General features: G+C 34.7%; 2 protein-coding genes across 2 annotated transcripts; both read right to left on the minus strand.

Moving 5' to 3' along the window:
• Nucleotides 1–161: 161 nt before the first annotated feature.
• On the minus strand, nucleotides 162–18,208 carry Root (ciliary rootlet coiled-coil, rootletin). The gene is made up of 27 exons (XM_018460449.1): nucleotides 18,019–18,208; nucleotides 11,174–11,266; nucleotides 9,908–10,129; nucleotides 9,601–9,803; nucleotides 8,948–9,332; nucleotides 8,708–8,860; nucleotides 8,101–8,403; nucleotides 7,774–8,010; nucleotides 7,567–7,703; nucleotides 7,292–7,452; nucleotides 7,078–7,208; nucleotides 6,647–7,009; nucleotides 6,019–6,378; nucleotides 5,731–5,923; nucleotides 5,257–5,616; nucleotides 4,566–4,751; nucleotides 4,245–4,489; nucleotides 3,959–4,174; nucleotides 3,481–3,682; nucleotides 3,276–3,388; nucleotides 2,791–2,967; nucleotides 2,604–2,711; nucleotides 2,350–2,529; nucleotides 1,855–2,067; nucleotides 1,479–1,784; nucleotides 862–1,245; nucleotides 162–725 (listed from the first exon to the last, which is right to left on the minus strand). Exons 1-27 carry the CDS (start codon nucleotides 18,025–18,027, stop codon nucleotides 447–449), a joined length of 5,919 nt encoding a protein of 1,972 aa, XP_018315951.1. The 5' UTR covers nucleotides 18,028–18,208; the 3' UTR covers nucleotides 162–446.
• A 2,013-nt stretch (nucleotides 18,209–20,221) lies between these two features.
• LOC108730634 (uncharacterized) lies at nucleotides 20,222–21,346 on the minus strand. The gene is made up of 3 exons (XM_018460446.1): nucleotides 21,056–21,346; nucleotides 20,782–20,951; nucleotides 20,222–20,652 (listed from the first exon to the last, which is right to left on the minus strand). Exons 2-3 carry the CDS (start codon nucleotides 20,926–20,928, stop codon nucleotides 20,437–20,439), a joined length of 363 nt encoding a protein of 120 aa, XP_018315948.1. The 5' UTR covers nucleotides 20,929–20,951; nucleotides 21,056–21,346; the 3' UTR covers nucleotides 20,222–20,436.
• Between the last annotated feature and the right edge of the window lie 951 nt (nucleotides 21,347–22,297).

Here is a 22,297-nt window from a genome sequence, read left to right on the forward strand (position 1 = left end):
TATTAATAAACTGTATGAAATATGCCTGGATCTCCCATGTAATGTTAATTATTGGAAGCATAAAATTCGTATAAAGTAAAATCGTTAAAAATTCAATATATTCAATGTAAAAATTGTATATAAAATGAAATATAGTTATCGAAAAATCCGCGATTGTCCTAATCATATGATTATCAAGAAGTGCTATGGATTCATCGCGGTAGTTTGTTGATTTTATATGCTTTTTGTAATGACTTTGATGTGCAATGCTCGAGCACTCACTCAACAATATACACGAGAGTTAATTATATTCCATATTCTCGAGAAATACGGCTTAGTAAGTACTCATATATTGATATAAATATCCAAGTGTAGTATACAAGTACTGCACTTGGAATATATAAGTACTACGCTTGATATATGTATACTGGCAGTTTGCAAAGAAAGTTCAGTCCACAATTCTTATATTATTTTAGTTGTGACGGAGTGCTAGATCTGTAAGACGGTGGGGCAGGTAAAGCTAATGACGGTGGTAAGCTAACAGTACTCGTCAGAGTAGAGTCCAATTTACGCGCTTCGTGCTCCAATAATACCGCATCCAACGATGGATCTTGAGACACGGTTCTCAAAGAGTCGCCCAACGCTTGTCGCAATTGTTGCATCTCTCTACCGGCTCGTGAGCTCCGTAAAACGTACAATTGCCTGCGCTTTATCTCTTGATTGAGTTGTTCTCGCAACAGTTGTATCTGTAAAAAAAATATGCATTTTATTTATATGAATTCATAATCATTAGATGACGATAGATATATATTACGTGCATATTCACTGCAATATAAATATTGAAAGTATGCGAGGTAATATAAATATGTATAAAATATATACCTGATTTTCCAAACGCGATACTTGCTGACGATGGCTCTGTTCTCTTGCCTCTAATAATTTCTCGGCTTGCAGTTGCGCGGCTCTAATCCGTTCTAATTCACCGCATCTATCTCGACTCATATCCAATAACGAATGAGAGGAATGCATGTAAGTTGATTTCACGCGTATAAGCTCGGCCTCCTTCTCCGCTAATTGGGTCTCCAGTTTGCGTATCTTTAATCTCAGTTCTCTATTTTCATGCTCTAAATTGTCGAGACTGTAACTAGTGCCCAGGAGTTCTATATGTGCTTTCTCCGGACGTTCGTAACTCTTACTTCGAATACTAGTCTTGCTCGCAGCAATTTGACGCTCTAAATTACGTTTGTCAGCTTCTAACAACTTCACCTAATTACAAGATATATTTTGTAAATATAAAAAGTTCAATTTTTTTATATATAAGATCTGTTCTTTGTAGACTAAACTAGTGTACACTTGCTGTACTTAAAATGAAATAAATATACATTTAAAATTTAATAAATAAAAGCGAGATAAAAAATTTTAGTACAGTCCAGTGCAACAAAGAACAGACCTATACTAGTCTTTAATTTTTGCAACATTTGTCTACAAAGCTTGCTTACTTTGTCATTGAGAGCCTCTACTTTTCCTCTCATCTCACTCCTTTCTCTTTGAGCAGTTTGCAATTGACGTAACAGAGCTTCATCCTTAGTCGCACCACTTTCTGGTGGCCACGTAGACAATCTTAATTGCGACTCTAAAGCTGATCGCTGTACTTCATTATTGGCTAGGTCATTCTGTAGCCGTGCATTTTGATCAATCAGTGATTGATTGGTATGCTTTAAATTGCTCAAGGATTGTTGAGCCGTTTCCAAGCGTTCAGATAATATTCTACGATCATTCTCGGTATTCGAAAGTTGTTTCTGTAGCTGAAATAAAATATGTAGATGTCGATTTACAATTTTAAGAAAAGAGGAGCTTCCATTAACAGTGTCTTACCTGTTTGAGCTTCTCATTGTTACTTTGAGAGGAAGTAGTAACCTCCATTACATTCTGTCGTAACAGATTTATTTCACTCTTGAGTTCGGTTTCCGTAGTAGACGCTTTCTCTAATGATAGTTTTAATTGTTCTATAGTAGATTTTAATGAGGCGCAACGTTCTTCCAAACCTGCCATGGTACGATTTTGCGTGTCAAAGCGGTCCTGTAATTTCTAAAAAAAAAACCGCATTTATAAAATTTAGGTTTAAGTTCTAAAAACTGTCGAAGACATATTGGTTCGCATAACGTGTGCATTTAGCACGTAATTTATCTTACATATACTATAAAATCTTAGAAATATATATATGCGCAATTATCGATGAAAGTGAGATATAAATATAAATCATTGTCTTCGTAATTTTCATAATTAATGTACTGATTCAAATGACGCTCTTATTAAAATACAGATTGCTGTAGGCAATTAAAACGTTAATTGAAAGTATTTCCACCTTACTTGAATATGCGCTTCTTTTTCTTGCAACATCATTTGTAATCTTTGGAGATCGCCGTCTAAAGACATTCTGTGCAGTTCCATCTCTGTTGCGCGAGAATCGCTGTGACGAACTTCTTTCTGAAGATTACGCTTTTCTGTTTCCAATCTGTTCAATTCTTGTTTCATTTTCTCTAACTTATCCTAAACAAACGCAAAATTATATGCACTGAGAAATTGTATGTAGCGATTGTGAGAATATTTCTTCCAGATTGTACCTCGTACTGAGATTTCTCGTCCGATTCGGCGCTCATCTTTATCTCTATGGTTGTAAGCTTTTCGCATAATTTTTTGCATTCTTCTGTCTTTTGTTGAAATGCAGCCAGCTAAAAAAAGTTAATGAAAATGTTAATTCTTTTTTTTTTAGTAGAATACAAGACACGTGCCTGGAAAAAAGATAAGTACCTGTGCTTGATAGCCAGTTTGTGCTTGAGTTAGTTTTGCTTCCACAGATTTTTTCTCTTCTTGAAGCGTGCGAATGTTACTCAGAAGGTTGTTGACTTTTACATCTGTGCTGCTTTGATTTTCTTGAGATTCTTTCAGTTGTTTCTTCAAACTACACGATTCTGTTTTATAATCGTCCTATAATATTAAATCATTATCGATTTTATTATAATAAATTAGTTTAATATATTCACTTATACATCACGGAAAGGACGATATTGTTGAGATATCTAAAATTTTAGCTAGATACAGATTTGAAAATAATTTTGTTGAACCATCGAAATAATTATATTGGATGTTCAAACTGTTTGCTAAAATATCAAAACTTTTTGCAGCATTCTTAAACGTTTTAATGGTCCAACAAAATTATTTTCAGATCTGTATCTAGCTCGTTAGATACTTCAACAAAATTGTTCTTTCCGTGTAATTATCAAAGTCAAACGTACTCTCTCGCGTTCAATTTGGGCAACTTGTTGCATAAGCGATCGTACTCCTTTTCTAACGGCTTCGGGATCAACATCCAATATAACATCTCTGCTAGTGTCACCATGATCTTGCGCTTGATTAAATTACGTTACATATTAATGAATTTTATGCACCGTGAAATAATATTATATTATAGACATATATTAAAATAAAATTTTTTGTTACCCCGCGCTGGACTCCATCTTCTCGAAGGGCTCATCAATTTAAATGGCATGTTTACGCTTCCGTCCATTTGAATACCGGCGATACGGCGGAGCGTAGAACCTACACTGCTCAATTTCTGTTCTACTTCCTTTTTAGCAGTCTCCAATTGCGATAGTTGCGCGTCGAGAGCTCTTACCCTGCCTTCGGATCCTCCAAGGCGCGCCTGGGATTAGAAATACATTTTTAACCCTAATCGATATTCCAATGAATCTGAACATTTTTTTCAATTACGTTGTGAAAAATTATTTATAATAAATGCTTTTTAAAATTTTAAATAATTTTAAGTTACATAATCTTATTCCTTGGATTTTTCTTCAAAATGAAAAAAAATCGATTATGTTAACTTAAGCACAGATACATTGATGTAAAGTACATTGGACTCGCGAATACCAGTTAAGATTTCAGAGCGAAAATATATCTCCATCTTCCTCGAAAATACCTTCAGCTCTTGAAGTTGCTGCGTGGCGTCAGCCAAGCAAACCTCTAAATTATGTTTCTGATCTTCCAATTTTCTTTCGCGACAGCGGCTATCCTCGAGCCGCACCAGCAACTCTTGCTCTCGAGCACGCCATCTTTCATCTTCCTCATCCGCTCGCCCGCGTAATTTTCCAAGTTCTTGTCGCGTAACTTCCAAACTGTTATCCAAGTCGACTACCTGCGACAATGAAATTCATCATATTGACTGAAGAAATGAAGAATGAAGAAAACTACGCGTATTTCTTCACCTGTTTCTTAACTTGATGCAGTTGCAACTGTATTCGCTCTCTCTCCTCGATCTCGTTAGCCAATCTGGCCTGAAGCTCCTTCTCTTCATTTTGAGCTTGAGCATTGTTCTCGTGACATTTCTGCAGCTCATCTTGCGTGAAACGAAGTTGCTGCTGCATTTGTAACGCTTCGCGTTCCATGTCGCGTACTTGTGCTTGCAGACGCGTCCTCTCGACGTCCATGGTCGCTTTCATGTCTTCCAATGCTAAACACGCATATTTTAACAGCTACTTTGAAACGAAATGTGTTTATATAGCTAACGAAAAGAAAATAATACCGACTTGCTATTTTCTGATATGACTCCTCCAACGTTCTTCCCTGTTCTCTTCTTTCGCTCTCAATTTGCTTAACGTGCTCCCGCAATTCCTTGTTACTGTTGTTGTATTTTTCTTTCTCATACGTGGTATCTGCTAACTGTCTTCGTACGTCAACTAACTCTTTACGCATTGTTTCATTAACGTTGTCAGCTGCAATAAAATAATATGTTGATTAATTCTTAAATGCTTTTTCAATTTGGAAAGCTAGACTTTTTTCTGATATTTTTCCAATGCTTTTTCCATTGCTTATAACTTATAACTATTTATTTATAGCTTATAACTATTTTTTTTATTAATGAAGATACACTTGCTTTGTAAGTATGTATCATGTTTCTTATTGTTTTAATCGAAAAAAAATTTTACAATATATCTATTTTTATGAAAGTTATAAGCAATCGAATTGGATTGTGTATACCCAAGTGTGTTGTTCTCGTAGTATGGCGATTAAAGGTTAATATCTATTTTTATATGTTACCAATGTAGATAAACTTTAATCTGAGTTTTATAGTTTTTATTTTTTTATAGTTCTTTTCCAAGAATTAGAAAAACGTAGACTAAAATAAATCGAGATTAAGTTGGTAGAGATACATTGGTAGAAATGAACATAAGACAACTACAAACGAGAAATGGAACTTTGAGGAAGAAAGTTTATTACCATCTTTGAGTTTTCTAATAGTATCGTGTAGCTGATTTTGCAATCCATCTACTTTATCCTCCGTCATGTGTAGTTGAACTTGCAATTCTTCGACCTCTCGCTGTGTGGATTCCCGTTCTTTCCAGAGCTCTTCTATTTTTAAGTCAAGCTTCATCTTTTCCTCGTTAGCCTTCAACTTTGTCTCGTCTAGCTTTGTTTTGAGACGATTTAATTCATCACGGAGTTGATTTGTATTATTCCGTTCTTGCTCGGCACGTGCTGCTGCCTCCCTCTTAACACGTTCTAAGGTGTTCTTTTCTTCTTCTAATTCACGCATAATAGTATTAATCTTTTCGATCAATGCCTGTTGATCGTGATGAGCTATAACAAATTTAAATATATTTAAATTATATTGATTTACAACATTGTCGTATACTAAAAATATTGATTTTGTAAAGATGATTAAGGCTTGATTAAGAGTATTCAATTACACACCTATTAAAAGTGCCTGTTGTTTATCATTTTCAGCTCTAAGAAGTGCTTCCTCATGCTGCTTACACAAATTCTCTATGTGTTGCTGTAACTCTTCTATTCGTTGTTGTAGCTGATTGATTTCTTCATTTTTCTCTCCCTCCGCTTGTGATAAAGATTGTTGCAACCGTTTCTCTAAACTTATTCTTACTTGCTCCTAAAGATAATAAACAACGAATGAATGTATTATAGAAGTGACATGATAATCTTAAAATAGAAAATCTTAAAATTCCATAAATAATTAATTAATGCCTTTTCATCATTTATCTTCTTTATGTTATCTTCCGATTGTCTCTTCATATTAGATATAATTTGTTGAAATTCTGCGATCTGATCGCCACTCTGTTGCGTAAGTGACTGTTTGATGTCTTGTGCACGTTTTTCACTATTATCCAATTCTTTCGTTAGTCGCGTTACCTGACCTTTCAAACTTTCTTGTTTTATCAATAACTCTTTTTGCTCCTTCTCTAACTGTGTTTTCTTAACATGCGTAGCTTCCAAATTGGTTTGCGTGTCAAACAGTACTCCTTCTAATATTTCCTTCTCAGTACGCATTGACGCAAGCTGTTCTTGCAATCTTTGGAATTCCTTTTCATTTGTTTCCAAGAGTACCTGTATGAAAAATCTACCTTATTGTTTTGATATCGCTGTTTTGTTTCATAAGTGACATAACTAAAAGAATAAGTTTTTCAGAAAAGGAGAAAAACTATTTAACAACTTGACAGAAAATTATTGTCTAATTAAAAAATATCGACATATTTTTTTAATTGTATCACTTTTAGCATATAAAGAAGTGATATAACAATAATATATAATATTAAAAAATATATAATTTATATGTACATAATATTAATATCTCGTATTAAGCAATCATTCTTGCCTGTTTTTCTTCGTTATCTTTCACAAGATCTTTTAAGTTTCTGTTTATTCGTGCATTCATTTCATTGGATTGTTCTAATCTTTGCCTAAGTCTCATGAGCTCCTCATTTAATGTCTCTTTCTTTCGCGCCAAGACCGACAATTGATTACTTAAATCGCTGCGTTCGCGAGTCACTTGACCTAATTCCATTTCCACCTTCTCCTTTTCTATCTCCAGAAATTTAATTTTTTCATTCAACGTAATCTTCTCAGATTCTACGTCAAGTCGAGTTTGTTCAGCTTGCAGCAATTCTTTTCTCAATGAATTCAGATCACCTTGTTGATCGATGCACTGACTTGCAAGTTTATTTTTCTCGTCTGTCATCTACAATAAATCTATAATTAATACCAAACGGATTACTGATAATGTTAGACTTGATGATAATATGTTACCTTTTTCAATTCTTCTTGCAATCTTTGTTTATCCTGCTCATGATTAGAGCACATCGCTTCTATTTTTATCAAAATTTCCTGTACATCTGATTTTTCCAACAGTACGCGTTCCAATTCCAACTCAAGATCGCCTAATTAAATAAATTATTTACGTGAGACGTTTATGTGATAATTTATTTGAAGGTCGTAACCCGTAAATAGGAACATGGAATACCTTTGCTTTTTTCGATTTGAGAGATCAATCCATCGGTTTCTAACTTCTGCTGCTCCAACATATCCTTGGCAAGATGAGCTTTATTCAAATCTTCTCGCAGTGTCAAAAGTTCTTCTCTCATTTTACTGCATCTGTCCTCCTCCGAACGTAAACTTAATTCTCTGGAAATGGTTTTATAAAAAATGTATGTAATTATATATAATATGTGAAGAGAATTGAACAGAATTGAAACAAATTGTGGTACATAAAATGCTTATTAAAGTTAATTTATTTACTTTAAGTCGGCATCTTCTGATATTCTACCAAGCTCATTTTGTAAATACAACTTTTCATCTTCCAAGTTGTCACACAATTTTTGTAATTTATTATTGGTCTTCTGAAGTTTTTCGTAATTGTTTCTAAGAGCCTCCAACTGTAACATAAATTTCAGTAAAATATATAATAAATATGCAAACAAAATTAATTAATACTTTAAATCCTACCGTGCTGTTAAGTTCCATTTTATTCTTATCCAATGCATTTTTCTCCAATTTCACAGTATCTAGACTTTTCTGCAGCATGTCCTTTTCTTGATCCAGCTGTGTGCATTGCGAACGGCACATATCCAACTGAGAGATCAATTCCACAACTTTGGTATTTAACGTCTGAGCGTTTTCCTCCGCGGCGTCGCATTGTTTGCGCATTGCTAGGATCTGTTCCTTGGTCGTTTGTGATTTTATCTAATACAAAAAATTCGTGAATAGGGTATAAAGCCTAATCATACATAAAACTTCATTAATTCTTTTACAAGACAATGCGTGAACGTGTACCTGTAACTCGTGTATCGTTAACTGATACTTCTGTAGAGCCGCTCGTACCGCGCTTAAAGTACTTTCAGCCAATGCCGGTATAGTGTTACTTCGCGTGCTTCTCTTCGGCGATCTCTGCTGCATCAGTGCACTAGGCGACAGGTGGATATGCGGAGATGCCTGTTTGGCATCGGTGTCTCGGCTTTCAGCATCCTGAATCACGGCATGCGCGATGTCTCGTAACGCAGATTCCAGCACCTCAATATCTTCCTGCATACGTCCGGTTTGGGTTACCGCCGCCTCAGAAACGCTACATCTTTCCTCCTACATACCGAAAGACACACTGTCAAAGTTAAATCTTATTATCAATTAATTCTTAGGTGCCATTCTATATCGCTTTTGTCATGTACATTTACATACCTAGATGTTGTAAAAAATATCGCATAAAAATTGATATATTATAACAAAAATTTTTTTAATGCCAGACATCGAGGAATATAACGGTAACAAGCAACTGTGTGTATCTTTATTAATACAAAAGTTGTAGCATAACAAAGTAAAAATTGCTCGGTACATCACACCAGGAATGGCACCAAAGGATTAAATTTGAAGTAAAATCGATGCTCACTAAATTGCGAATTTCTCGTATAAACTGATCTATTCGATCATCTTTAGTACGAATTTCATGTTGATTGGCAGCATGTTGTTGCTTGAGTGCTGCAATCTCTGTTTTTAAAATTGTCACAGTTTGTTCCTCTTCTTGTTGTATTCTTTGGGACGGCTAAAATAATACGTACAGGAACAATGTAAAATGTCCACAACAAATAGATTATATACAATTATCAACATAATTGTAGAATGATCTTACTGTGGATTGCGTCGCACTTGCTTGAAGCTTCATAGTAAAATTCATACTATTGCACGCCGATGTCATTTCACTAGACGATGCGATAATTTCATTCCGTATTTTGGCCAAATCCCTTTCCGTAGTAGATTTCATTTCTGCAAACAGTCTTTTAACAGAAACAACATCACGCCATAGGTTGAGTAATCGATTATGCTCGGAGATGTAATATTCATTGAATGCCTGTTCTTCTTCCTTCCACTCCTCTTCCTTAATAGCCAACTCGTCTCTCAATATATCCCAGTCATTGCTTAGTTTTTGTAAATCATTAGTTAACGACTCGTTTGTTTGATGAGATTCCTCGAGTTGATCTTTTAGGGACGCGTTTAGTTGCAAAAGTTCCTCACATCTGCAGCAGAATAAAAGATGTCTTCAAAGTGTAGCACGATTCTACGTACCTATTTGATTTAAGGATGCTTAAAACTAATTTATACGAGAAGATCGGTAAACTATGATCTTCATAATTATTATATTTGAAATTTTATTAATAAAAAATTGTGGAAATATATTTCTTATATAAATTTATACATAATATCCTGCAAATTCTAAAATATTTCCTATGAATGAATTTACAAAAAAAAGTTTGTTCACCCCTAATCTATGATACTTCTACATACTTTCGCCGTTCCTCTCCGAGTTTTTTCAAGGCAGTATCCAAGTCGTGAATTTGTTCCTCGCGTATATCCCGTAGAGTCTGATGGGCAGCCTCAAGCACGGTAGTGGACGATACTATGGCTGTCGACGGCTTACTAGTGTCGCACGGAATTGTCTCTGTCATTTGATTCTCGAGTTCCGAACATCTCTGTTTATATTGTAAAACCTAAAGGACCTTCAATTGTTACTCGCTTGTCACCGATGAATCTTATAATTTGCACATCAAATAAATCTATGTTTAATAAAAAAAAAAAGATCAGCGATACTTGCTTTAGCTTGTAACCGCGAGACGAGGGCAGCTTGATGTTGTTGAGCCTGTCGATATGTATCCAAACGTCTTTTGTAACTCGCGGTCTCCTCTTCCAAGCGATGACGGAGCTCATAATTTTGTCTGACTAAAGCGTCTGGCGACAGATCTTCATCACTATTTTGTTCTTCTATGGCACCCCCGCTGCGTGCAGAATCCATCTTACTTCCACTGCTTCGTTCCGTCTATACATGCATAATTTTCTGTTGCACTTTACATTGTCATAAAATTGTGTCGTATTTTTATTCAATTAAAAACGCTTTTGTATTTCACCCTTACATCAGAACATTAAATTCAATTTTTTTGTTAATTCAATATCGATATGAAAGAAAATAATAAAGCGAAAGGAACTGATACGTACAAAGTAAAACATGTTATTAATAAAAACTTATTTACTTTTTTTATTATTAGACTTTTATTCAAAATTATTTTTCAAAATTAAAATATGAGTCATCCTAGTTCAATGTTATCAACAATTATTTTTAATATTATGTATATAAATATTATCTCGATAATTTATACAAATATGTAATAAAAATATAAAGGGTGGTGTATCAAAAGCACACGCGAAATCATGTGCATCTTCAAACTTGGTTAGAATCCTATTTATTGTTTATTACGAGTTGTCATGGCAATGGTGACGTCACATTCATTGGCGTAATCAACTACTCCACCGTGAAAATTATGTGTAAGTAGAACTTTTATTAGCACACGTTACTATACGAAAATTTTATAGAACTGAATTGATAAATAAAATTTTATTTTAAATTAAATTAATTTTAGTCAACTAATTTTGATTTCTAATACAAAATATAATTTTAAATTATAACAATTACGTGTGTTTGTTCCACATCATATATGTGTATTATTTTACCTTTTATCGAAATTGAGAATGTTTTTGTACATATTAATGTTTATAACGATATTAATATATGACAATCTTGCGTTTCGCGGGTTTTCTCCGTGTTCAGATCCATTCTTGGAATGCCAACGTTTCGTGAACCTTGCAGTTCACTTCATCAGGGCGAGATATTAATATATATAATTGGATGATGACAAAGACAATGAAATATTTTTAATTAATTTAATTATATTTGAATTTTAACAGAAATATATTTTTCGTCTTATTCTATATATATTATAGTTTTTAAAAAATTCACAAGTTTCTCTAGTTTTTCTATAGAACCATGATCGGTGCTCGCATTTATAATGCATTGTTCTTTTTTTACCTCCTTGGTTTTGGTAGAAGCTCTGAGAAACGGTGGCCGCCGCCTCTCCATCTGTCCTCGTGCCGATAATTGAGGAGTTCCTTTCGAAACTGGCTGCAACACACGCATAATTCCTTCTGATTAATTTAATCAATATGTTATTTTATATCTCTATTTTAATCGAAAACTTTATCCTCGAATACAATCTGCCTTCTAAGTATTAATTTAAATATTGTACTTTCTGCGTATTTCATGTATCTCTTTTTTTTAAGAATTCTGTAATTGCTATTCTACTAAATTTTTAACGAGTTACGCGCTCGAGCTTATTATCGTAATTGCCCTGATTGCAGAATTTTTTTCTCATTTGAGATACTTTGACGGATAGATTAACTAATTAAGCTGATAAAACAATAAGATTAATCCGCATCTGTCCAGTTTGATTTTTTTGCCTGTAGCTCCTAATAATTGAACCCGCGACCGCCGATATGCATTTCAACATTTTGAACACATTTATAGTTACGCTACATTTATAGGTCAGCTTGTTTATTGATTGTAGTACGAAGACGTCTTTGCTATCAAAATGCGCCGTTATCGCGATACGAAGACGAAACAAATTGACGAAGAGGGGTTCTACACATTTTCTATGTTTCGTCTCCGCCGTTACATCTTTTATCTCTGCCGTATTGTTTTGGGATGAGATACATATTGCTGAGATAATATCTAATTTATTATAAGAGAACTACCAACTATGGTTAAAGTTAGATATTGGAATAATATTTTTATATTTTCTATATGTATTTTAAATACACTTATCTCTATATGACTGCGCGTCGATTACTTTCAGACTTGCAACCCAATCAGACTAAAATAACCCATACAGAAATATTCAAATTATATCGTAAGACAGTTTAAAGATATCTCAACGTCTGTAGGATATCCGTATAATATATTCGGGATATTTTTCCTATGTGAGAATAATTAGACCGAAATAATTATTAGGAATATGTCATTAATAATAGGTAAACAGAATGCAAGAACTAGTTTTTGATAACGTCAATAATCGGTATTAATAGTTTATATTTGGACAATTAATCGTGAAACTGCACTGAGAAAATTTTCCGATTGAAAATGAACGAATCAGAAGATTCTGATTATATCAATCAGAATTCTAGTTATCTCAACTAGAATTATGATAGATTTAACCAGAAAATTCTGATTTGTCCATTTTTAATTAGAATTCCAATTAATGCAACCAAACTCTTTAGCAGTGTAGTGTTGTCACACTAGTTTGAAGGAATCATTTGATACAATGATGCATTGTCCGGACAATTAGTTTCCTGATTACATATCGCTGATGAAACGCAATATTGATGCATGAATTACCAGACTTGCGGTTTATCTCGCGGCAGTTATTAGCCCAGGTGTTCAATTCTCATGGGGTGTTGGTAACCGCCTACGATCGCACGAATAAATGGCTGGGACGCGCCACGAAACCATCGCGAGATTTATACAGAATCGACTGCTTCACTCTTCATAACCATCGTTAGTATTGTTTTCAAAAACTCGGCAATAAACCATTGTTATCACGATAAATTTTATGAAATCTAAGGCAATCTCTAACGTCATGAATTCAATAGATTTTATACATCCATTTCAAATAGCAGTCTATCGCAAAAAAATAGTGATTTGAAAACAGTAACTTTTGGATGAAAAAAATATTTATTGATATGTGAACATCTTTTCATGATGTAAACGATAATTAATATGACAAGAGTGATACGTGTGATTGATATACTCGCGTCAGGTTACTGAACGCTTTGAAAACTACGATCTAGGATGAACACGCAGAATTTTCATTAATCTACGATCAGTGGAGCAAAGTCTACGTCAGAATGGCATTATCCAGTGGAAGTGTGTCGCCGGTTTACGCGGCATATTTAAATCATCGTGACAACTTGAAGTCGTACATAGGAAGTCTTCATTCGGGAAGTCAAGCCGATGGCTGGGTATTCGTCGGTGATATCCTGGCGGACCAGGCTGGGCATATATTGATTGGTGCCATTCAGTGCCTGGCAGTGGCGCGAACTTCTTCTACTTCCCATTCGCTCAGATGCTAGATACTAGAAGCTCTTCGTAGGGAAGACAAAAATTAGACACGGACTCGCCGTACTCGAGTTAGAGTTCGGAGCTTTGTCCCGAAAGAGGGATCCGATTTCCTTCGTAAGAAAGACCGTAGAAAACGAGAGGGAACAAACAGCCGGTTGTTTCACTGTGCGATTTATGCAATGTTAAAAATCTAGAGAGTTTTTCAATCATTCAAAAATCTTTAACGATATGGCATACTCGATAGTTAAAAGCTAAAAACAAAGTGTGTTAATGCTTTGACAAGTATATCAGAATTTTTTTGAGATTTTTATATAATTCGGAACAAAATATCAGGAACAATAATTCGGAACAAAGTTAGGTATACCATACATCAGTGTGTTGTTCCCGTAATGAGACGTTTAAGGGTTAAAAATTATTATATCAAAAATAGAGACAACTTTTTTAGTAGTTTTATGTCGGTCTTTTCTCTCGTAAAATTATCCCGAAAGAGAGGAGAGCGCAAATATCTCTTTTTGGCATTGCGTTATATCGTATTGACCGACATAAACGCGCGCATTTATAAAAACACGTTCCGCTGTTTATTGGAAGCGTACGTGCCGTTTATATGGAAGGAATGTAGTTTAACATTGGACTTTGAGATCAACAATAATTTCAGATAATCGTATTTGTCACGAGTGACAAATGAAGTGCGGAAATGTCTGACTCAAAGTACAAAACTTCGTTTCGGTATCAATGGCGACCCAGACTGGAGAGGCATCTTCATTTATTATGTCTCACATGATAGCGGGTATCTCGTAGGCAATAGTATTTTTTTTTTTACGAAAGAGGAAGACACAAAAATATCGGTTTTTGAGTCTGATCACTCGCGGTTCTCGTGCCGATTGATAACTGCATTGTAAGAAGGTCGTTCGAAGTTGTTCTAATAAGTGGCAGATGTATGTAATTCCAAGTTTATCATGGAATCTTTTTCTTTTTTTTTCCTTCCGTGAAATTTTCGCCGCGAGACCTCATTGAGGGGCAGCGATTGAGGCGGTTCGAGCCATGTCTGCCTGCCTGTATCTGACAAGTGGGTTTTTGCAGACTATGGCTTCGTGGGTCAGCGAGACCATATCGTCTTTTCCCTCTTTCTTCTCACTTCATTCTGACGATAAGCACGCCGTGGAGAACTGTGTACGGATTTTTACCAGAATGTGGGGGAGTCCGTGCGCCTGTTCTCCTTTTTCCTCTTTTTTTTCTCTTTACTTTTTCCCTTTTTGTCAAGACGAGACAAAGTCGAGAACACGATACCAAGAAATTTCACGTAAAATGACGTGAAGACCGAATTCTTTTTTTACGAAAATCACGTAGCCTGTGTATGAAATTCACGGAATAATCGGAAAATGCGGATTTCGGCGTTATGTCGATCGAATACGAGGAAAATAGTTAATACGCGAAAGGGGGATGATGATGTCTACGACCGTATCGCAACGTGAAGGAATTCGCAACGATGCACGGATATTTGTGGTCACGCAGTTTCGTAAGGGATGGTCTATCTTTATCCTTGATCACATACAGATTGCACCAATTTTCATTTCGCGTTATCGTATATATGTCACGAACTTTATTAAAAGATCAACCGAGGTTTTATTATTGTAAAACCGAGAGGCACTCTTAGAGGACTAATCTTCTAATTCCGTGATAACATTTCCCGATGGCACGCTATCACTTGCTGTACCAAGGGAAAAAATGAGAGATTATGGAAAATGTCTATGCTGCATATGTTAGACATATCATGCACGTGATTTTGTTACACACCAAGTGTTAAAAATTAAAAAAATCAATCAAGAACTCCCGATAACACACCAAATGTGCTTACGATAACCACTTTTGGAATTTCTGATAACATTTCAAAATACTTCTTATTAATGGTCACGATTTTTATCCAGCACCTTTGTAATTGACCTCTGTTTATTTGCGGATTTTATTGCATTATCGATACAATTCGGTCATTTCGACGTAACGTCTAGAAGAAATGAACAAAAAAGAAGTCACCGTTTCTTACGGAAATTACTGGGTTAATGATCAATGTCGCCTGATTAACATTCGAAGTCTAATTATTAAAATATCACGTAAATTACGATAACTTTATTGGTCTGTTTGGCTTTATATTTGACATAAAATGTAATTTATTTTCTTACTATTTCATTTAAAAACTTGTTTCTCCAATATTTGATGACTTTATCTGTTAATTTAAGATCTTTTTTCTGTAAAAATTTTGTATTTTTTAGATTTTTTTTATCATATTGATCACATGATGTAAACTGTACTAAATTTAAACAGATCAGCAAGGTTAATAAAAAAAGAAATCATAAGAAAATAAAAATAATAAGAAATATGTATATATTACATATTTTATATTTATATATATATATATACAAATGAAATATTTTTCTTTATTTGACTTGAATGTTCGATTAAAATGTTGCATCAGCACAGTTGATACAATTATATAACGCTAATGAACATTGCCCGCAATGATCTGTAAATCGTAGATCCGTTTTCGGAATTGTGCAAGACACAGATATGTGATAACATTTTTTGCGATTTGTTCCAAAGTAAAACGCATCTGGCGTTTATGAAAGTCTGCGTTATTCCAATCGCGAAAGAATTTCTTACAATGAGATTGACTTATTATACAGTCCTGCGAAGCCCTCAGGGAAAAACGGTGTTACAAAGGAATATTGTATCCCCTCACGTATGTGTCGTATCGATCGAGCTTCTCACACTATGGTGAGTGTGTCAATGCACGCGTGTTAAAGTGCACAACCGGGTATACATTTCGTATAGGTACATACGCATGTGAGTAAACACACGCAATGCACAGCATATGTCGTGCGCATTTGTCTTATCACCGTCAGAAAATGAAACAAGCTTCGAGGTCCGTTCTTTGAAATATTCGTATTTGTATTTGCGATTCTCGTCGATAATGATGTAACGATTGCGAGAAAGAATAAAAGAATCTTCGTTAAATGACATGACACGTAAATGCTTAATTTGTCCATTCTAAAAAATATTAGTGTGGATTTAACATCATGAGTTTTAAATCCACATCATGATGGTGTTGATTTAAAACCAAAGGTATTATGAATTCAAGGGTTATAAATTCACACCATGTTGGTTAATATTGACATCAACATGATGAGAATTATATAGATGGTGTTAAATCCATACCGATATTTTGAATGTAATAAAGGCAGAAAACAGATGCGCTTACTTTTATTGCTGATGAGAATTATACGATCGCATTCAGCGTCAAATATAGGATACGTCTCTGACAACATTTTTATCTCGTGTATATGGTACATATGATTTCGTATCGAGAACATGTGTAACATAGCGGACATGTGATTGGTGAATGAGCTTGCGACACGTGACAGAATGAACCCCAGTTCATGAATAGATTATTATGATTTTACGTCGACTCCCTTTGCAACGAATGCGTCACTCTGTGAAACTGTCCAGTGGTCATTCTCGGTTACGATCATGAACGGATCTGATGCAAAAGATTTGCACCAATATTTATCACAGAATGTAAACTCATTAAATATGATTAAAAATTAAATTATCAAAGTAATTTTCATTAATTAAAATAGTGCCTGTTATAATATTATAATATGCTTTTTCGTTTAAAAAGAAATCTATCTTTTAAAAAAACTCCGAATGCCAAAATTTTCAAACTGGACTTTCAATAAAAATTTTTTTTATATATTATCAATCTAATACGCGAAAAATATTATAGTATTTTTTATATTCGTGTATTTTTAAATGAATAAAAATAAAAATTATTTTTTATACACAATAAATAATTTTGAGGAATGTGGACAAAAACATTAAAATAAAAATTTTAATTATAGTTTTATAATTAATTAACTTTTACATTCATTCCAATTGAATCGTGAGAGAATTGGACAGTAATAGGATCTCTTCGCCATACCATCAGTGTGTGCGGTTCGAGATAATGGAAGGAGTCAATCAACTCTTGCTGGCGCGGAACTAGTTAACCGATGTTACTAACGATTTCATTTCTACGCTTTCAGCGAGCGCTTAACTGAACCTTACAGGACTAACCGCTTGTTTGAAGACTTCGTCGATCAATTGCATGATAATAGTGGTGTACGTAATTAGGTATTGGGAATCCACACCTAGTCATGGATTCAATTGTCTTCAGATGGTTTAATCTTGGGAAATAAAAGTACTATATCGTGTTAATATCAATGAATGCATAGTTATTAAAAATATATAAGATGTGTAATTTTATTTACTTCATAACGAATGCAATTCTTAAAGTTTAAGTTTAACATTTCCTTGTTAATTATTTCAACATAATTTTTTTATAAAAGCAGATGTATTATAAATATAAAAGACAATCGATTTCATTTGCATTTTCAGCCACCTACTTATTTCGCCATATTTCTTCTATAAATCCAAGACCACATTTATTTATATTGATGCAGAAGCATATAAAAATTCAAAACAAACAGCTCTCTCAGAGAGATTTCTTTGATAATTCAACAACTTATACACTTAATAATATCTTGACTCATAGATAGTTTCGGAATAACAAAACATATTTTATTATAGTATTCTTTTTTTATTATAAAAAATATTAAATTCCTTGTTTGAAAAATATTAATATTTATTAATAATCTATTTTATATTAATAACCATTGATGATTTTATATTAATAACTAAAAATAAAAAAAAATTGGAAAATAACTCACCCGCGGCATTTTCAAAGCGTGTTTCGATACTCTCGATGTTCGAATTGACGTCGCGATGCTTTCCCGCAAAGAGGACTGCAAGCGAGCGTTTTATTCGGCAACGAAGGAAGACGGTTGGCGGCGGTACGGTTTCCTCAGGGCTTCTCGACGGCAACCCTAACAGCGGGGGTGCGGTCGCTTGCGTTCGCCACGGACGGCCGGACTTTACTGAGACGGCGTCGATGGAACGGCGTCGCGACGCTTCTGCCGTTTTGTTCCTGGGGATCCTATCGCGGGTGGCGGGATCGCGTGCCGTGCACGGCGTCTAAACGCGGTTCCCGTTTGCGCCGCAAGTCAACGGGGACGGGGGTGCCGTATACGAGGGTGTCCCAACACACGTACCCCCCTCCACGAATGAGAGCGGCAACGTAGACGTGGTGTGAACATTCGAGCCGAGAGAAATTTGCTGGTTACGTGTAAATGTGGAGAGAATGTTCTACTTGATATCTTATCAATGTTTCATTCAACGTTTGTTATATTAAAAATATATAATTTTCTTTTATCTGAAATATAAGAAAGGCTAAAGGATTAAGGTAACAAATGAAAAGACAATTTTAATAAATATTTGGAGAGAAAATATATTTATATATTTAGTATATATTTTATTACGTTTGATTGTAACACACACAGAATGTGATAATTTTTATAATCATTGAAGATACATAACTAGTGCTAATTAATAATAATAATATAATTTAATGTATAATAATTAACCTAAAATTCTAATTTTGCTTGCCGCTGAACAGAATTACACCTTCTTTTCCTCGCTTTATTTTTTTTTTCTCAATATGATTTCAAAGTATAAGAAATAAATATTGGAAATGTCCTCGATAATTGATGAACAGGCGATCTTTCTGTCTTGTGGATACCGCTTGTCGTGCTTGCCTATCCGAACTAGCCGATCAAAACTTTTCTTTTCGTGTAATTGCCCGAAGGAACGACGGATATCGTTTCGCATGTTCGACTACGTAATTATTTCCTGCACGCAGAGAAAATATATTTCTTTCGTACTCGTCGATGGAGGCAATCCGCGGATGGTACATCCCCCTTCCGGAGTAGTTGGCTCGTATTATGCTTTTCCAATCTGGAGAGTCGTCCCCGCACCTTTCCATGTGGAACTCAATGCAAGCTTATCGCTGCGGTCACGTTAGTTTGCTTTCAGAATTTGGCCCACAAGGGATATATAGGTTACATGGTACCGCGCATTCGGAAACGATAAACCTCCTTTCCCCCGCGCAATCCTTACAAAATTGTGTCTTCAATTCGTGAAATGAATTACACTAACTTTACCATTGTCCCTCAATTACTGATTAGGAAAATTAGTTTTTTTATTTTCAGAATCAACTTCTTTTTTAGACTAAATTCATGATGTAAATATTTCTGTTCTACATTTTAATTTTATTTCTTTCTGATTACATTATTAATTATGGGATGATTTACGTGTAGAAAGATTTATTGCATTGGCACATGCGCGAAGTTAAGCCTAGCTTCGCCTAATTATGCGAAGCAGAGAACGAACATTGTAGTAAATTAGAAAAATGTATTGTTAATTGCTGGCGTTTATATTTTTATTACTTTTATTAGAAATAAAAAGCCAAATGGAGGGGGATAGATTTACTATCGCAGGAGCCTCTATATCCTGTCACGAGGCGTTTCCATTTCTGTCAGTGTTATCGGGACACGCGAAGGGTTAACGATCCTAAATTATAACGATGGTAAATGTATCTGCAAATTTCGAGGCAGATTTAATGCGCGAACGGCAGTGTCGAAAAAACATGCTGCTTCGGCTAACGAGACAATCCAGATTGTGAAAGGTATTTAAAAAGCCGAATGTGAAGCGAGTATCGATAGATACAGAAGTACGTATCGTTTAATCTTTCTATTGAATCATATATGATTTAACCGCATTACTACACACGATAGAGCTAATAATATCAACCCGAGAATAGTCACCTGAGTATTTTAACGTTGCAGCGGCGAGAAAATGTGAATTGTAAGATATTATTTATAAAAAGTGTTATATTAGATAAATTAAATAAATAAGTGTTATATTAATTAAAATTTTTATTTTTTAGAAATACTTTTATAATAAGCCATTTAACATGCTTATTCCATTTAAAATTTGTTTGGTTGCTATACTTAATTTATTCAGAAAATGGCGATTAAATCTATATTTATAATGTTCTCAAATATGTTATTAATAACAGTGATTTTTATTGAAGTTAAAACGTCCCAGGTGATCGTTTATATAAAAAAATCAGATGGCTACTCCCGGGTGTTAAAGAAAATAATTCAAAAAGGAATCAAACGATTACACAACTAAACATGGGAATCTAGATTAAGTACTAGTGCGAAATACGTTTGTATAAAGGATAGCCATCAAAATAGCCATAAACCTCTCGGGGTGGGCCGTCCGTAAACGAGGACTCTGTAGTGGAGTCCTCGTGAGTATTTTGACCTGAACTTGAGTTTGACGTAGTTGTAGTCGATTCCGCCGGCGGTGACCCACGCCGCGCCGTTATCTTCATCGGAGAGCGAATTGATACGTATGCACGTGATTCTCGCATCAGTCGGCCCATAATCCGCCTCTACCTCCTAGTTACAATTGAGAAACCTTTGTGAGTGGATTAAGGTAACTGTTTATTATGAGTGGATCGAAATTCAAAAGAGGTCCATTGCGAGGTGCGATTAACAGGACCCGGTTTGTGATAATTGTAAACGCACTTGATAACCACCGATTCGATACGGTCTCCTGACCGCATATTCCCAAATCAGCTCGTCGTCGGCACCTTCTTGACATTCCCAGACTTCCTGTGCCGTCGCAAGCGAAACGGCGCAAAGGAGCAGAAAAGCCGAGGATTGGAACCGCATGTCTTCTCTCGGTCTTCGATTTCCTTCGACGATGGATAGTGCGCCACGGGAAGAGAATACCAACCATTAACGAACAGTGATATCGAGGAAAAAAATGAAGGAGAAAAAGAAAAAAAATAGAACATACGATAAAAATGTGTTCTTCACTCTACACGATCCTTCCGGATGTTTTCGTAGGAAGACGGCGGTTTATTGTCGAGCGACCGGGGACTCCGGATAGTACTAACCGAACGAACGATATTAATAGCCGATACGTCGATACCACCGAAAGTATCCCCTTCTGGAATACAATATTTACTCGTCGCTTTGTAGCCGTAGAGATTAGATACAATGTCGGTATCGTATATCCGCCTGCCCGCTTGCCCGTGTTGTTCCGAGAAGAGCGGGCGAATAATCGACGAGTCTGGCCTCTTCTCTGTTACGCAACTCACGTTGAAATCGTACGTGTGTATTGTGGATCCTGGTGGCGATTGTTGAAAATCACGAAGGAAACAAACGAATTACGCGTCTACGGATAAAAATATTTGGTTGAATTAACTGACATTCTAATGGAAAATGAATGATCCAAAATTCTGGATAAGTCTATTAGAAGTCCAGTGAATTTAATCAAGGAAATTCTGAATGTTGGTTATCTTAAGTAAAGTTCTAGTAGATTTAATCAAAATTCTGGATCGTTCTTTTTCCACCAGAAATCCAGTTAATTCAACCAAACATTTTTCTCCGTGTACTGTTAAATTCATAATGTCAAGTTATATCCAATTGGAGTTATTTTTAATCATTTCTATGGATCGCCACTATTACTCAATATGACGTTAATTTTACTAAAACAATACAGTTAAACAATTTAACTCAAGAAAATATATTAAATTTGACTTAAATTTTTTTTATTATTTATTAAGTACATACGTTAATATGGACGTTATTTACTTCGAAATTAATTACAGAAATGAATTGATTTACATTTTAATACTTATGAAAGTTAATTAACTTATATAAGAGATTAGGTTACATTACATCTTTAACATCTATCATTGTATGATCAAACGAGTTATATCCATTTCTATTATTAGATAGATTGACTTTAATCTCGGTTTAATATTTTTATCTTGTTCTAGTTTTAAGAATTAGATAAGGATAAAGAGCAAATTAACCCTAATCGGTATTTATTTCGAAATTTTCTTAACTGGTATTCACGAGTCCTGTACTTATAAAATCAACATATCTCTACTTAAAATTAACATAAGTAATTGAACGATTTTTTTTTTCATTTTGAAGGTTCAAATTCGAGGAATATGTAAAGTTATGTAGCTTGAAATTATATAAGGTTGTGAAAAACATTTGTTATAATAATTTTTTATAACACAATTGA

This window comes from Mycetomoellerius zeteki, unplaced genomic scaffold (assembly GCF_001594055.1).
Source record: "Mycetomoellerius zeteki isolate Tzet28-1 unplaced genomic scaffold, Tzet1.0 scaffold94, whole genome shotgun sequence".
NCBI lineage: Eukaryota > Metazoa > Arthropoda > Insecta > Hymenoptera > Formicidae > Mycetomoellerius > Mycetomoellerius zeteki.

Excerpts from the sequence above, each read along its gene's own strand:
- Root (XM_018460449.1), bottom strand. Across the intron at positions 8,011-8,100 it reads TAACGATACACGAGTTACAG|ATAAAATCACAAACGACCAA; the intron begins GTACACGTTCAC and ends TTTTTGTATTAG. Across the intron at positions 7,209-7,291 it reads TCAAATCGAAAAAAGCAAAG|GCGATCTTGAGTTGGAATTG; the intron begins GTATTCCATGTT and ends TTATTTAATTAG.
- LOC108730634 (XM_018460446.1), bottom strand. The coding sequence starts at position 20,928 with ATGCGGTTCCAATCCTCGGCTTTTCTGCTCCTTTGCGCCGTTTCGCTT. Across the intron at positions 20,653-20,781 it reads ATCGAATCGGTGGTTATCAA|GAGGTAGAGGCGGATTATGG; the intron begins GTGCGTTTACAA and ends AATTGTAACTAG.